This window comes from Misgurnus anguillicaudatus, chromosome 8, assembly GCF_027580225.2.
Source record: "Misgurnus anguillicaudatus chromosome 8, ASM2758022v2, whole genome shotgun sequence".
Taxonomy (NCBI): Eukaryota; Metazoa; Chordata; class Actinopteri; order Cypriniformes; family Cobitidae; genus Misgurnus; species Misgurnus anguillicaudatus.
Window position 1 is genome coordinate 34969380 of NC_073344.2, and position 17420 is coordinate 34986799.

Below are 17420 nucleotides of genomic sequence, written 5' to 3' on the forward strand. Positions count from 1 at the left end.
CCCATCAATGACTTGTACACATGACTGCAGTCATTTCAGCACAGAAAAAGGCCCTTCCAAAACGGTTGCAACAAAGATGGAAAACCAATTCTTTAAAATTGTATTGCATGGTACAGCATTAATATTTATTTCGACTGGAATAGATAAACATGTTTTTTAGGAGGCGGCATGTCCCAGTACTTTTGTCTATATCCTTTTTCCCAGATGAGCTACAGTTTCCAGTGAAAACCTGTAGTACAGATCCATGAGTGCTCTACGGCTTACATTACCCACCAAGCCGTTGCAGGAGGGAGGAGTTCAGTTGTACAAATACACCTGCCAATCAAGTCTGTAATAGTAAGCTGTAAGCAAACCCATTAAGCTTGCAAGGAAAAGGATAGACTTTAACAACATTTGATCAATTTATTTATTTTTATACAGCTCTTCCAATGTAAACTTTCTATACAAAATACTCTGCATTCAACTCCTTATATAGCTATATATACTGTACATACAAGGCACTCAGTTAAGGCACTGAGAATTTGCATCAAGCTTACTGTATAATTTCTGTGTTCAAAAATCTGATGGAACTGAAAACTTTGAATAATAATGATAACATTTCATGGTATGTAGCTGCTGTCAATTTCTAAAAAGTAAAAAGCTAATCTCAAAGGTTCTGTTGTTAAAAACAGAAGTATACTGTAGAAGTACTGTAAAAGTATACTAACATACTGTTATTTGATAGGCTCAAAGCAGTTACACACTTTCATTTTGGGCTTCAAAACACTTCTGTCAGGCAGTTAAGGGCACTGTAACAATAAAATCAACTCAGACCAGCAGTAAAAAATCCTTTTTGCACTTTTTTTAAAAAGTTTAATCAAATTCAACTTTCTTGACTAGAGCAATTGAATTATAATATAAAGTTGAAATAACTTAAGCTTAATTTGAAATTAATTTTAAGTAGATTAATTTTACGTGCAACATGGATTATTTTAAGTTGAGTTATTTCTGCAAAAATATAAGATTAACATTATGATTTATATTCAAATCACACATGGTATATGATTATGTCACTATTGTAGATAGATAATTATTAGTCGCTGTATTAAGATGACTTCCATGTGCTTGATAAAACATCATTTTTTACATCATAGTGTTAAAACCAGGGCCCCGGTGCGTCAGCAGCTAACGCTTTTATAGGTACTTGACATTAATACACCAAAGGCATGATGGGAATGTACAAAAGCTTATGCATCAACAAATAAGCAGTCATATTTGTCCAAGGCTACTGTATGTGCTTAAAGGAGCAATAGGCCTTTAAATTGTGAAAAATGGGAATCCGGTTCAGGAAGGAAGTCTTTTAGATTTAAAGTCTTGCTTTTTACGAACAGTACAAACACGGTGTGCTTTGATGACTCCGCAAAGTGAAAGGATACTGTGGCGAGATCAAAAATATGAACATCTTGAAAAGGATTAAAAGGCACTGCAGTCAACAACGTTCACATGATGGAGCAGCATTGGCAGGTTTTTCGTTTGGGTGCACCTGCGTCTTCAGCCCGATTTGGGCTGCTGGTATCCATCTGTGCCTCTGCTTTGGCGATCAGTGGTTCTTGTTCTGCGGGCGGTTTTTCACTTTTTGCCTTGTTCTCTGGTGATTCTCCATCTAGAGGAACCTCTTGAAATTCGCCGAGGGAGATGCGGGTGGTTGCCACGGCCTCCTCCTCCTCTTCTTTTGGGGGTCGTGATTCTGTTGTCATCCCCTCGGTTTTTGATCTGGTTGTAGGAGACGGTTGCGTTGTTGACAGCACCGGAGCCTGGGAGACCTGCACAGGAGCTTCTAGTGTCTCAATTTCTGGAAGCTCTTGTTCCACTGTTTCTTCTTCTTCAACTGTAACCACCGGCTGCTCAGCAGAAACATCTTCACTTTGGGGATCTTTAGTAACTTCATCCTGCTCCTTATCTACAGAAATTTCTGGATCAATCTCAGTCTCGATTTCATCCACTACGACAGTTGGCTCTGCGCTTTCAGATTCTTCATTATTTCCGTCTGATTCTTGCGCCGACCCGGCATCTTCCTCCTGAATTTCCTCGCCTTCGTCTGTAATGATCACTCTTTCTGCTCGAATGACTGCGCAGGCATCATTATCCTCATCCTCATTTACTCCGTGCCCAGGCTCGGCCTCTTTGAAGCCTAGGAACGTCATAGTAACACCACCTGCTCCAAGAATATCAACAGGGTGGATCTGCGAGCCGTTAGTGTGAGGTGCTTCATCCTGTTCTGGAGTTTTGGTTGATGTTTCTGCATCCACAGCTCCATTAACAACAGCAGCAGTTGTTGTCATCTCTTTTGCTTCTACCTCGGCATCAGCGACTGCTTCTACTTCTGAATCGTGATTCTCGGTATGCCCAGAAACATCTGCAACCAAAACAAAAAGTATACGAATTAAAACTAGTGTTCAAATCCCCTCTTAAACCAGAAAACAGATCAGGATGGGAAACCATCCAAAGGCCGAAGAAGAAGATACAACACTGAAATTTCATACCTTTCGTTTCATCTTTTCCATTCTCCACGATGGGTCCATTAGGGACCATCTCAGTAACAACTGTAAATGATAAACATTTATGGTTGATATTAATTTGCTTGACCCTTTAGATAAGATTTTTCATTACAAAAACGATTAAAGCCCATTTAAAGGGACATTCCACTTTTTTAAAAAAAAAAAATGCTAATTTTCCAGCTCCCCTAGATTTAAACATTTGATTTTTACCGTGTTGGAATCCATTCAGTCGATTTCGGGGTCTGGCGCTACCACTTTTAGCATAGCTTAGCACAATCCATTGAATCTTATTAGACCATTAGCATCGCGCTAAAAAATCAAAAGACTTTCGATATTTTTCCTAAAACTTCTGTAGTTACATTGTGTACTAAGACCGACAGAAAATTAAAAGTTGTGATTTTCTAGGCAGATATGGTTAGGAACTATACTCTCATTCTGGCGTAATAATCAAGGACATTGCTGATGTAACATGGCTGCAGCAGGCGTAGTGATATTACGCACTGCCCGAAAATAGTCCCCTTGGTTACTTTCAATAGCAGGGGACTATTTTCGGCACTGCGTAACATCACTACATATATAAACTCTTTGGTTATTTTTTAGCACAATGCCAATGGTCTAATCAGATTCAATGGATTATGCCAAGCCAGGCCAAAAGTGCTAGCGCCAGACCCGGGAATCAGCCGAATGGACTCCAAAACGGCAAGAATCAAATGTTTAACTCTAGGGGAGCTGGAAAATGAACATATAAAAAAAGTGGATTGTCCCTTGAAATGACAGAATCTAAGTGGATCGACTTTAAGCTTCAGTTAACCCAAACAGATTTAAATAGGAATTATTCTTGTGTAAGCATTAATCAGGTTTAGAAAACACATAAGCCAGATGCTGTGTAACAAAACAGTCCTCGAGCTAAAGGAAAGATGGTTGCAGGTGGTTGGCTGCTTGGACACATCACACTGAATGGACAGGTGGCACACACATACCTGTTTCAACTGGCTCCGCCTCCCTCTGTTCCTATTTGATGAACGAGAGTAAAAGGTCAGTAGTTATCCTTAGAGAGGAGGACACATTAACATCTCAAATCATTTACTCCACTGGTTAATATTTCATTCAGACCCATTGAACATTTATAGGCGTAACCTTCAGCTCCGAACAGCCTCCATTTAAATACGACTAAAGGAGTTGTGCACCATCTGGTTAGTGTCTTACAAGTCCATCATAGACCGTATGTGACCCTGGACCACAAAACTAGTCATAATTGGCTTGGGTATATTTGTAGCAACAGCCAACAATACATTGTATGATACATCTCAATTTAAAGGTTAAAGGTTTTGTGGTTTAGGGTCACATATGCAATGTATAAAATGTAATTAATATTCATTACATTCCTAATTTAATAATTTCACACCGCTTTATCTGTTACATTCACATGTATGTATTTGGCAGACGCTTTAATCCAAAAGTATACATTTTTTTATCAGTTTGTGTATTCCCTGGGTTCAAACATGACCTTTTGTGCTTCTCTACCAGACTGAGCTATACGTACTTATTCACTACAATGCAACAACCTCTAATATTTAGCTTATTAATCTGACTTACTAATCAAAGAAATCATTTCCTATTCAAGATTATGATAAAACATGGAAGCGATGGCAGAATTATTTACAAGCAACATATACCACCAACCACAAGGGGGAGTAAGAATGACGCTGGAGCTTTCATAGACACCATTTAGTGAATTCATGGCACAGTATTACTGTAAATTTGTACAGTATCTCATGTTTGTATGAATTCTTTTTCAAGAGTAGTAGCTAAAGGTCAAGAATAAGGAAAACATCCATTTCTTTAACAAGAGTGTTATGTGCATTTTAAATGCAATGTGATTGTAGATGCTTCTTACAGCAACCGAATTGAATTAAGCTCGATCGGTCCAATGGATGTGGCATCTCACCTTACTGTTTGTCTGAGCGTCTGAGCTGGGTAGATCGAAGCCATCTTCAATATGTTTCTTCACTTTGACCTCTTCTTCTGCCAACTGTTCGGACGTTACCTGTAATCTAATGTACACAGACTCACATCATGTTTTATATCATGGTGGTAAATACTGACTTCTGTTGTTATTTAAAGGGGTAGTGTATTTAATCATGCTCAAGTTGTTACAAACTCGTATAAATTTCTTTGTTCTGCTGAACACAAAGGAAGATGTTTTGAGGAATTTTTTTAAGCACCATTGACTTACATAGCATTTTTCTTTTCTCCTATGGAAGCCAATGGTGCTCCTGTTTCCTGCTTGAATACAGATATCTTGCTTATGTTTGGCAAAAGACATTTATACAGGTTTGTAACAACTTAAATAATGACAGAATTTTCATTTTTGGGTGAACTATCCCTTTAAAAAAGCTAAATGCACAACCTCTAACGTATGCCATATGTCTAACTTTAACCCAGTACTGTAGATAGATACCTATTGGTATTTATACATGTAAAATATAAGAATCAGTGACATCTGGTCCACGGTTAAATGCTTAATAAGCAGGTGTCCAATAACGGTTGCAGAAATAAATCTTTAATGCAACCAAGTTGAATGGTTAATAGAAAGTTGTCTCAGTTGTGATATCCAGTGAGTTGTATTTAGCGAATTTCCACCAGTTTTAATCTATTTAGGTCAGTTGCAAAGATAATAGATGAGCATTATCATGGTAACAGGGTCATACATCAGTCGATAATTGACAGGATGGACGTTCTTGTCACCTTAGACGAAATGCCAATAAAAGCATTGCATCGTTTCTTTAAATTGCACGGCTTGCTGGAATAATTGATTCTGTTTGGTCTGATATCCCTCAATAGCAACATCGAATGTGGATTAGGTGATGTTGGGCCGCTTGAGCTTACCACCTTAAAAGAGGAATGTAAACAACATTTTTATAGCCCTGCCCAGTGCCCACAGGTTAATGTGTGACATAGTAGGGAAGTAACACAACTGGCACAAGGCAAATCGAACAGAGCGTCTAAGCAACAAACATGTCGGTACGGCAAATCATTACACACAGTAACCCGGATGCGTAAAATCGTTACACACGGTAACACGGATCCATCAAATTGTTACACATTGTAAACCTGAGTAGGCAAATCGTTACACACGGTAACCCGGATGCATCAAACTGTTACACACAGTAAACCAAGATGCGGCAAATCGTTACACACTGTAACCTGAGATGTGGCAAATCGTTACACACAGTAACCGGGATGCGTCAAATCATTAATCACTGTAACCCGGATTCAGCAAATCGTTTCACACGAAAACCCGGATGCGGCAAATCGTTAAACACTGTAACCCGGATTCAGCAAATCGTTTCACACAAAAACACAGATGCGGCAAATCATTAAACACGGTAACCCGGATGCTTCAAATCGTTAAACACTGTAACCCGGATGCGGCAAATAATTAAACACTGTAACCCGGATTCAGCAAATCATTACACACTGTAACCCGGATGCGGCAAATCATTACACATGGTAAACTGGATGGGGCAAATCATTACACATGGTAAACTGGATGCTTCAAATCGTTACACACGGTAACCCAGATGCGGCAAATCGTTAAACACTGTAACCTGGATGCGTCAAATTGATACACACAATAACCCGGGATTCGTCAAATTGTTACACATGGTAACCCGGATGGGTAAAATCGTCACACACGAAAACCCAGATGCATCAAATCGGTACACAATGTAACCCAAATGCGTCAAATCGTTACACACGGTAACCCGGATGCTTAAAATCGTTACACACTGTAACCTGGATGCGTCAAATTGTTACACACAATAACCCGGGATTCGTCAAATTGTTACACATGGTAACCCGGATGGGTAAAATCGTCACAAACGAAAACCCAGATGTGGCAAATCGTTAAACACTGTAACCCGGATGCAGCAAATCGTTACACACGGTAACCTGGATGCGTCAAATCGTTAAACACTGTAACATGGATGCGGCAAATCATTACACATGGTAATGCGGATGCTTCAAATCGTTACACAGGGTAACCCAGATGCATCAAATCGGTACACACTGTAACCCAGATGCGTCAAATCGTTACACACGGTAACCCGGATGCTTAAAATCGTTACACACTGTAACCTGGGTGCGTCAAATTGTTACACACAATAACCCGGGATGTGTCAAATTGTTACACATGGTAACCCGGATGGGTAAAATCGTCACACACGAAAACCCAGATGTGGCAAATCGTTAAACACTGTAACCCGGATGCAGCAAATCGTTACACACGGTAATCTGGATGCTTCAATTTGTTACACACAGTAAACCGGATGCATCAAATCGGTACACATTGTAACCTGGATGCGTCAAATCGTTACACATGGTAACCGGGATGTTTCAAATCGTTACACACTGTAACCTGGATGCGTTAAATCATTACACACAGTAACCCTGGATGCGTCAAATCGTTACACATGGTAACCCGGATGCCTAAAATCGTCACATACACGAAAACCCAGATGTGGCAAATCATTACACACGGTAACCTGGATGTGGCAAATCGTTACACATGGTAACCTGGATGCGTCAAATCGTTAAACACTGTAACAAGAATGCAGCAAATCATTACACACGGTAATCCGGATGCATCAAATTGGTACACACTGTAACCCAGATGCGTCAAATCGTTACACACGGTAACCCGGATGCCTAAAATCGTTACACACTGTAACCTGGATGCGTCAAATTGATACACACAATAACCCGGGATTCGTCAAATTGTTACACATGGTAACCCGGATGGGTAAAATCGTCACACACGAAAACCCAGATGCATCAAATCGGTACACAATGTAACCCAAATGCGTCAAATTGTTACACATGGTAACCCGGATGCTTAAAATCGTTACACACTGTAACCTGGATGCGTCAAATTGTTACACACAATAACCCGTGATTCGTCAAATTGTTACACATGGTAACCCGGATGGGTAAAATCGTCACAAACAAAAACCCAGATGTGGCAAATCGTTAAACACTGTAACCCGGATGCAGCAAATCGTTACACATGGTAACCTGGATGCGTCAAATCTTTAAACACTGTAACACGGATGCGGCAAATCATTACACACGGTAATGCGGATGCTTCAAATCGTTACACAGGGTAACCCAGATTCATCAAATCGGTACACACTGTAACCCAGATGCGTCAAATCGTTACACACGGTAACCCGGATGCTTAAAATCGTTACACACTGTAACCTGGATGCGTCAAATTGTTACACACAATAACCCGGGATGCTTCAAATTGTTACACAAGGTAACCCGGATGGGTAAAATCGTCACACACGAAAACCCAGATGTGGCAAATCGTTAAACACTGTAACCCGGATGCAGCAAATCGTTACACACGGTAATCCGGATGCTTCAAATTGTTACACACGGTAACCCGGATGCATCAAATCGGTACACACTGTAACCCGGATGCGTCAAATCGTTACACATGGTAAACAGGATGTTTCAAATCGTAACACACTGTAACCTGGATGCGTTAAATCATTACACACAGTAACCCTGGATGCGTCAAATCGTTACACATGGTAACCCGGATGCCTAAAATCGTCACATACACGAAAACCCAGATGTGGCAAATCATTACACACGGTAACCTGGATGTGGCAAATCGTTACACACGGTAACCCAGATGCGGCAAATCGTTACACACGGTAACCCAGATGCGGCAAATCGTTACACACGGTAACCCAGATGCGGCAAATCGTTACACACAATAACCCGAATGCGGCAAATCATTACACACGGTAACATGGATGCATAAAATTGTTACACACGGACACCTGGATGCATAAAATCATTACACACGGTAACCTGGATGCATAAAATCGTTACACGCGGTAACCCGGGTGCGGCATATTTATACACACGATAACCCGGATGCGGCAAATCGTTACACAAGGTAACCCGGATGCAGCAAATAATTTTGACAGGTACAGTTTAATATTACACAAAGTTAAATAAAAATATGTATTTTAATAACATATATGACAATATATTTACAAACAATTAAACTAAATAGAGTTTACTACAAAAAAAAACTGTTATCCAATCATAGCAGTGGGCATTTACTTTCAAGTCTTCAACGCGGCCCGTCCATCAAAACAGAGCGTTTCTCGAGCCAGCCTCAAAACCAGGGTACATAATAGCCTATTTCTTATTGCTTTTGATGTTTTTGAATGCAAACATCATAATGTACAGGCAGCTGGTTGTTATTGCGAAATAAGCCCCTTCAGTGTGATACAAGACCCTCCACTTCACTGTCGATCAGGGCTTATTTCTGTGATGACAACTGGCTGCCTATACTGTACATTATCCCTTACATACCCCTCTTTAGAGTGAAACAAGAACACCCTAACACGTACTGTACATTAAACCTTACATAATCCTGTTGAACTTGTGGGAAGAACAAAGCCTGATGTCATTTTTTACAGGTTTACCATTAACCAAACAACACTGCACAGGTGAGGTGAGGTTACACTAATACCGACTCATTCACAGAGTCATTAAATTCTCTCTTGAAATCAAAGCACGCTTTATCTCCATATAAAACGGCACTGTAACAAATACACGCATTAAACGCATCAGGACAAGAAGCCATGAAAGTCTGTTCCCTACAGGAGTGTGAGCAGCTTATTATCACCAAACTTTGCTGCGAGTAATTAAAGGCTGCTTCAGCGCAGAGGAACATCTCATGGGCCAACTTATTACAATAATCACCATCTCCTTCAGTCAAGCAAATAAAAGCTGATGTGCAAAGGAGGAACATCAAACACTTTTACTCACGCTCACAGAAATAGAAAGATATTTTGGGGGGGTACGGACCCGTCACCTGCTAGGAGCTGCTGGGGCAAGCATAATTTGTGCTAATAAAGATAATTTATATTGTTGCTCATACTTGCAGAATCAAACTACAACCATCTATGCATGAAATATACTGTAGAGCATAACTTGCAGAAATTATTGGTGTTATAAAAGTAAATAAATAAAAATGAAAAAAGAATATATTCATACATATATGTGTGTATTTATATATAATAATTACACACAACATACACACAAATATATTATGCAACACAAACATTTATTTTGTATGCGATTAATCGCAATTAATCTTTTGACAGCCCTAGTAAAAATCTAGTTTCTAGACCATAATAAAAAAAATTCAAAAATTAAGCTTAAAGGAATTTTCCATTTTCCTAAAAGAAAAATCCAGATAATTTACTCACCACCATGTCATCCAAAATGTCGATGTCTTTCCCCGTTCAGTCCAGAAGAAATTATGTTTTTTGAGGAAAACATTGCAGGATTGTTTCTTATTTTAATGGACTTTAATAGACACCAACACTTAACACCCAACCCAACATGCAACAGTTTTTTTAACAGAGTTTCAAAGGAATATAAACGATCCCAAACGGGGCACAAGGGTCCCATCTAGCGAAACGACTGTCACCTTTGACAAGAAAAACAAAAAACATGCACTTTTAAACCACAACTTTTCGTCTAGGTCCGGTCCAGCGCGACCTAACGTAAATGCGTAGTGACGTAGGGAGGTCACGTGTTACATATATAAAACGCACATTTGCGGACCATTGTAAACAATAAACTGACACAAAGACATTAGTTAGTATCAGTTGACATACAACAACGTAGGAACGGTCCTCTTTCAACACACTTGTAAACACTGGGGCAGAGTTTCATGTTCGTCCTCTGTGACCTCTTGACGTATTGCGTGGGGTCACATTGGCGCATCACGACCGGATCTAGACGAGAAGTTGTGCTTTAAAAGTGCACACCTGTCACTTTTATTGTCAAAAATAACAATCGCCTCGCCAGACAAGACCCCCACGCCCCATTTGGGATCGTTCATAGTCCTTGTTAACTGTTAAGTGCTGAGCCAAGTATCAACTGTTGGTGTCTATCAAAGTCCATTAAAAAGAGAAAAATCCTGCAATGTTTTCCCCAAAAAACACAACTTCCTCTGGACCGAACAAAGAAAGACACCAACATTCCGGATGACATGGTGGCGAGCAAACCATCTGGACCCTTCCCCCAAGAAAATGGACTATTCCTTTAAAGATAAAAAAATGAAAGAAGAACTAAACAAACAATACTTGTTAATGCGTGTCTCTATATCCTGAGCTTTAGAGCCCCAGAGTGGAGATCGAGGGCTTGTACTGTCAGGAGATGTGGGAGGTCCATCCATCAGCCATTGATCTCGAAGGGACTTCCTCTTAATAGAAATATGAAGACGATTGATATTCAAAAACCTACTGACCCTACAAGCTTTTAGGTCACCTGAAACCAGTATTACAGAGAAAAACAGTGACGGCTTGTATTTTGCATCAACAGAGTTAAAATGTTTATTGTCTGATCTGTTTCTGTATTGTCTGAAGTCTGTTGTCATGCTTAGTGTGTGAAGAGACCTTTTGTCCTCAAGTCATTTTTGGTGTGACCAGGGCTTAAAGGTGCAGTGTGTAAATTTTAGGAGAATCTATTAACAGAAATGCAATGTAATACATAATAGGGTTGTGCCAATAGTATCGTGTATCGACAATCGTCAGACATATGGCCGATAGCGGGCTTTCATGACAATAGTTATTTTTATTATCATCACAGTTTCTCATTAAAGGTGCAGTGTGTAAATTTTAGCGGCATCTAGTGGTAAAGTTGCAAATTGCAACCAACGGCTCAGTCCACTGCCTAACCCTCGCTTTTGAAATGCATAAAGAAGCTACGATAGCCACCACCGGACAAACATTTCATCGTCGGAGACAACTTAGTAAAAAAGTTTGTCTGTTAAGGGCTTCTGTAAAAACATGGTGGCACAAAATGGCGACTTCCATGTAAGGGGACTAAAATAAAGGTTATAAAAACATAACGGTTCATTTTAAAAGGTCTTTATACACCCCTGATAATATAATTTTGTACATTATTTTGCATTTCTGTCAAGAGATCCTTCTAAAAATTACACACTGCACCTTTAACATGCGCATTGCACGAGAGGGTTTGTGGGCTTTACTTTGTGCTAGAAAGCTTGTAACGTGCATGGATTCCTTCTCGCACACCCCTGGACTTGTAATGCGCGCGTCTTGGACTCTAGCTCTGACCTGAACGCATGCGGCATGGACTCCTTCTAGCACCTAAACTTGTAATGCACATGATTCAGACTCTTCTTCGCACAAGAGCTTGTAATACGCCGGCTTCGTCATTTCCTTGCACTAGAGAGGTTGTTAGGCGCGCAAGAGTTTAAAACCAGCGAGTGTGTTGTTCCTGCTCCCTGGCATGCAGGAACTTTTACGCAGGATTAATGATATAATTTTTAAGAAGGTTGCGGTTGTGACCGTGTTGCGCTTACGGTACATTCACACAGGACAGAAGCGTTAACGATTGAAGGAAGGCTTGTCTGAACCGTGGCTAAAAGCCAATCACAGTACCTGTTACACATGCTCTGGTCTTCCTATCAAAGTAATTGGCTGGCTTTGCCTAGGCTATTTGCATAAAGCCCGGAATACACTGCAGGATTTTTGCACTCCTATAAGATCATTACCTTATCACACTGTGTGACATGGATCGTTTAAACTCGGGTACGACAGGCATGTAGACTGTACGCTGATGACACGGAAGTTTCGGCGGCTGCGTCACATGTTAGTGCAACCTTACCAGCATGCGCTCGTGGTAAACAAATATCAGCGCGCAGTTCGTAGCAGCAAACACACTGTGCGGTGATCATGACGAATTTTTGACACTGTCAGAAAACTATCGTAGGCTATTTTTAGACGCAATACCAAAAAACGGCCATCCTTGAACCTCACTGTACGACATAGGACCACCAATGAAGAGCCACAATCACAGAAATCGCGACGATTGTTTCATGATGGCAATCTTTGATCTGGGACAGCTAAAAATAGTCGCCGCCATGTTTCTACAGTAGCCCTAAACGGACAAACTGCTCTATAGATGGTTTCAGCAGTAACAACATAAACAACGCGTAACTTCCGGTAAACTCCGCTTCGAATAAATAACAACAAAGTACTTTAAATGTAGTTTATTTATATAACAAGCAAAATAAACAACATGTAGATTATCTAGGAAACCAAAACATTTGTTATTTTCGGCGAGGTATTTGTTCAAGAGTTCAGTTTAGCAACTAGTCAGATCATTAAAAAACTGAAACCGGAAGTGCGCCAGATGAAACGGTCTATAGAGCGCGTTTCGCCACTATGTTGACTCAGACAATGACATGTTTGTCCTGTGGCGGCTACCGTAGCTTCTCTATGCGTTTCGAAAGGGAGGGGTGAGCGGTGGACTGAGCTGTTGGTTGCAATTTGCAATTTCACCCCTAGATGCCATTAAAACCTACACAGTGCACCTTTAAGGGTGTTAACCAGAAAACTACTGCCGTATAACACACACTCGCAAACATACAGCTTTATTTTGCACACTGTACATTTAAAAATGAAAAACAACTGTAGCTGCGCTCGCTGTTATTACTGTGCATTGATGTTGCAGGGCTGCTGTGATCTTCTCCTACAGTCTCTGCTTTAAATCAATTCCCACACCATCATTCAACTTGAATGGAGGGCTTTAAAAATCAATGAGCCGTGACAAGATTTGCTTTAACTTCAGTTCATGTGAGTTTGCAGTGTGTAGACAGTAGGGTCTGATATTTTGGTAGGAAGCCAGGATGACATTTATTCAGGACTTTTCTGTCTCTAAGGAAAGGGAGGAGTCTTGTGCTCAGGATGCTGTGGAGGATTTTACCTCAAATGATGTTTACACAAATTCCTCTGAAGTTATTAAGGTCAGACTTAGTTCTTTAAGCGTTGGTTAAGCGATGGTTCGAGAATATTTGTAATATTGAGTGCTGAATTTGAAAGTGGCTGAATTTGCATTCGGTCTACTTCAGTGTTTCGTTTATGATGCCGTGAGTGCCGCTGAGTTATAATTTCGGTGTATGTAAATGACTGGAGTTTCAATATCATTCGTGCAAACTTTATTCAATAATTTGAAGTGCACTCTGTGTGAATAATTATAGTTGTCGCTCTTTTGCATGACATTTTGTCTCATTGCTCTTAAAGGAATAGTTCACCCAAAAATGAAAATTCTGTCATCATTTACTCTCATCTTGTTACAAATCTGTATAAATTTCTTTGTTATTATGAGGAACACAAATTTTGAGGAATGTTTGTAAACAAACCAATCAGAAGCCCCACTGACATCCATAGTAGGACCTACTATGTATGTCAATGGGCTACGGCTGGGACAATGCGTCAACGTCATCGATGACATCAACGCAAAAAATACGTTGATGCAAAATATGCGTGTCGATTCGTCAGATCCAAAAAGGCGGCGCCGTAGAGTAGTAGCAACGCGAGTGGCCCCTGTGTGAGCAGTGCTTAAGCGGCTTGTGTTTTTTTTCAGCGCCCATGAGCAGCGCGAGCTTGCGGCACTGTAGCAGCAGTGCTGCGATCGTTTCTGCGCGGTTCTATTTTTGCTGCGCTGCTCACGCTCAATTAAAGTGCTTTGTTTATGGTTTAAATGCTTGTGTATTGACGCGAAAATGTGTAATTTTACCATAAAATCATGAATGTGATGCCAAGTGTGTTTTAAACAGTCATGAGCAATTTAACAGAAAGCAATGAAATATTTAAAAACACACTGTTGCCAGAAGACTTCAGATATGTAAATCAACATATAAAAATTGCTATTAGTTAATTAATAGGTAGATAATCGAGAATCGAATCGGACTGATAAAATGAATCGTTAGATTAATCCAGTGGTTTTCAAACTGGGGCGAGATGGTGCCAAGGGGGCCCCAGTTTTATGACATTTAATGAAATACATTAATTTATCATGAATTAACCAAAATCACTACTTTTTTGTATAATTTAATGTTTTTTTTTTAATTAAAATGTTGAGTTTTAGAACAGTTTTTGTCACAAATTTTCTTTGGGGGGCCGCGAAGGAATGCACCGTACACAAGGGGGGCCGGACGCTGAAAAAGTTTGGGAACCACTGGATTAATCGATGCATTGAAAAATAATCGCTAGATTAATCATAAAAATAATAATCGTTTATCCCAGCCCTCAGTGGGCCTTCTGATTATTTTGGTTTTCATTTTTGGAATTTTTTTTTTGGGGTGAACTTTAATATGAATTAACCTATAAATAAATTTTAGGTTGTGTTTTACCCATGGTTAGGAAAATAAGGACAAACTCAACAGCTGGGTTTAAACTAACATATGCTGGGTTGTTTTGACCTAAAATGCAAAACGGTTGGTTCAGATATGGAAATTCTCTAGGTTAATTTAAACCACAGGCTTGTTCAGTTTTTTAGAGCGCGTGTTTGCTGTATCTACTTTTCTTATTTAAACTTTAACATTCCTGACAAAATGAATTCTCTCTTATTTAAAAGTGTGTTTTCTATGTTCAACACACGATTCTCACAAGCTGTGTCTTTAATGTAACCTTCAAGAACAAACCTCAGAAACGAGTATGAACACGTTTCTATAAGCATCTATCTATCATGACACTTCAGAAGTGTTTTATCTCTTAAGCAGTCATAAATCAAGGCTATCTCTCATTGTTCAGAGGCACACATGGATCAAAAAGGAAATGCAGAAAAGTTTATCTATCTTTCACAGGAAGTGTACTAGGAAAACTGAAACCGCATGTTGCGGTCGTGAAAGAATGTAAGTTATGTTGGTGCTATAGCGGTCTATCTTAAGATTGCACAATAAACCTGCCTATTTATTGTATCTACATGCATGATTACATCATGATTACAGTATGTATCACTGAGACACAACTTATTCCAACAAGCATATTGGGCTGCTTAACATAAGGGCTTTCCTCAAGAGCACTTGTATATATATTTTTCACCTGCTATCATTTTTTTTTTGCTTATGATAACAACTATCCATATATAAAAAAATCACCTTATTCCAAACTTTAAAGTGGGTGAAAATGAGTATGCATAATTAATAGTACAGTATACTGTTTGAACGATCGGTAAGTAGGCACTTAATCCGATTTAGTATGTACAACAGCACTGTCACAATATGCAATTTTAAATGCAGGATATGATAATTCCAACAAAGATGTATATAATTATAAACCATTTGAATATTTATTCTACACAAATTATAACTGTTCCCAGCTGTCATTTCATTTGCATCTAACAATTTTACCCGTCAAAGTTATTCAAAGTTAATGTACTTTGTTACCAAGGAGACGGCAGTATAAGAAAAAAAGCATGCTTAAGTGTTGTGGAAATGACAGAGACCTTTTGTAAAGATGACTGTGTGTGCGTGCATGCGTGTGTGTCCACCTTTACTGTACATCTCCAATGTCAAAAGTGCTTTATTTTCCACAAAGCCAAAAGTAGTTGTAGTTGAAGAAACATCCGTAAACGTGCACATATATACAAACGCACACACATAAGAATTTGGAACCGACTGTAGGAACACAAAGGAATAGGAAGAGGGAAACGCCAATCTGGAATTATTGTGGAAACAATGGAGAGAGAGAGAGAGAGAGAGAGAGAGAGAGAGAGAGAGAGAGAGAGAGAGAGACTACCCACATTTCCAAGTCATACTTAAGCAGGGTGTGTATGTTTGTGTACACTCAATATTAAATCTATTATTTATGTTTGGCATTATGCATGAGGTTCTGGTGACTGTGATGTGTCCTTCATCTCCTCTGTGTTTATGTTTACAAGTTTATCTATATTTGTGATCATTGAATGTCCTCACTTAAGGCCTTTTTCAAGAGACATGGCAAATGAGTCTGGAATTTGTCCGGGATCATTTGATTTTTGGTTTATGGGTCAGTGACAAAAATGGTTTGGCAAGATGAGAAATTCAAAAATCTTTTAAAAAAACTTGTTTTAAAAGCACGCATGAGGTTTATTTCAATGCACATATTGTATTTATGTTAATTTTATGTAATAAAAAATTACATTTGCACCATTTTTATGAAAGTTAAGACTGAATGGACCTGAAAATGTCAAATGGTGTAACTGCCAATTGTGCCAAAGATTTTGAAATATTAAATATATTTTATACACCTTGATGGCATGTAAGCGTAATCATAAAAAATCATTTAAAAATATAATTTTATTAGTTATTTCTTAATGAACATTTGTATGCGTTTTTGTAATATTTGTCCTGAAATAAAAATATATAAATAAATAATCTTTGACAAATTATGTTAAAAATCATATTACACTAAACTAGATGATTGTATTTTATTCCACATTTTTTATAAATATATTTATATTTTCATTTAAAAAACATACTAGTTACACCAATTGACACAGTACACTACATTAACATTTTTGCAATTATCCCCAAAATATTCTTTCAAAATATAATAAAATCAGAAATGTTAGACTCGGTCCTCAAAAAAAAAAAAAAAAGAGTATGCAAGTAATCTGCAAATTTATTTTGAAATTTTAACAATTTACATTTAATTGAACGATACAGACAACATCATGTCATTGACCCTCAATTCACACTGTCAATGATTTTCCTCAGCGTCCGGAGTTTGCTAATTATCCGTGATTTCTCTCTCAAGAAACCACGCATGTGCATTCTGACTAGTTGCTAAACTGAACTCTTAAACAAATCCCTACTGAAAAATCCAGCTAAGACCAGCATAAACTGGTAGCTGGTTTTAGCTGGTTTAAGATGGTTTACGCTGGTCCTCCCAGCCAGACAAAGCTGGTCATGCTGGTGGGCCAGCTGGTCTTCCAGCCTGACCAGCTAAGTCCAGCTAGACCAGCTTAAAAACTGACCAAAACACAGCT

At 39.0% G+C, this 17420-nt stretch overlaps 1 protein-coding gene across 2 annotated transcripts in view; it reads right to left on the reverse strand.

Annotated features, from left to right (window-relative positions):
• Positions 1 to 388: 388 nt before the first annotated feature.
• palm3 (paralemmin 3) overlaps positions 389 to 17420 on the reverse strand; it is a 58710-nt gene continuing 41678 nt past the window's right edge. For both annotated transcript variants that reach the window (XM_055212718.2, XM_073870775.1), the window contains exons 4-8: positions 10724 to 10842; positions 4486 to 4591; positions 3518 to 3548; positions 2523 to 2582; positions 389 to 2395 (exon numbers count right to left, since the gene is read on the reverse strand). In XM_055212718.2, the coding sequence (XP_055068693.2) occupies positions 1479 to 2395; positions 2523 to 2582; positions 3518 to 3548; positions 4486 to 4591; positions 10724 to 10842 (1233 nt within the window). In that variant the 3' untranslated portion in view covers positions 389 to 1478. The remainder of the gene's footprint in view (positions 2396 to 2522; positions 2583 to 3517; positions 3549 to 4485; positions 4592 to 10723; positions 10843 to 17420) is intronic.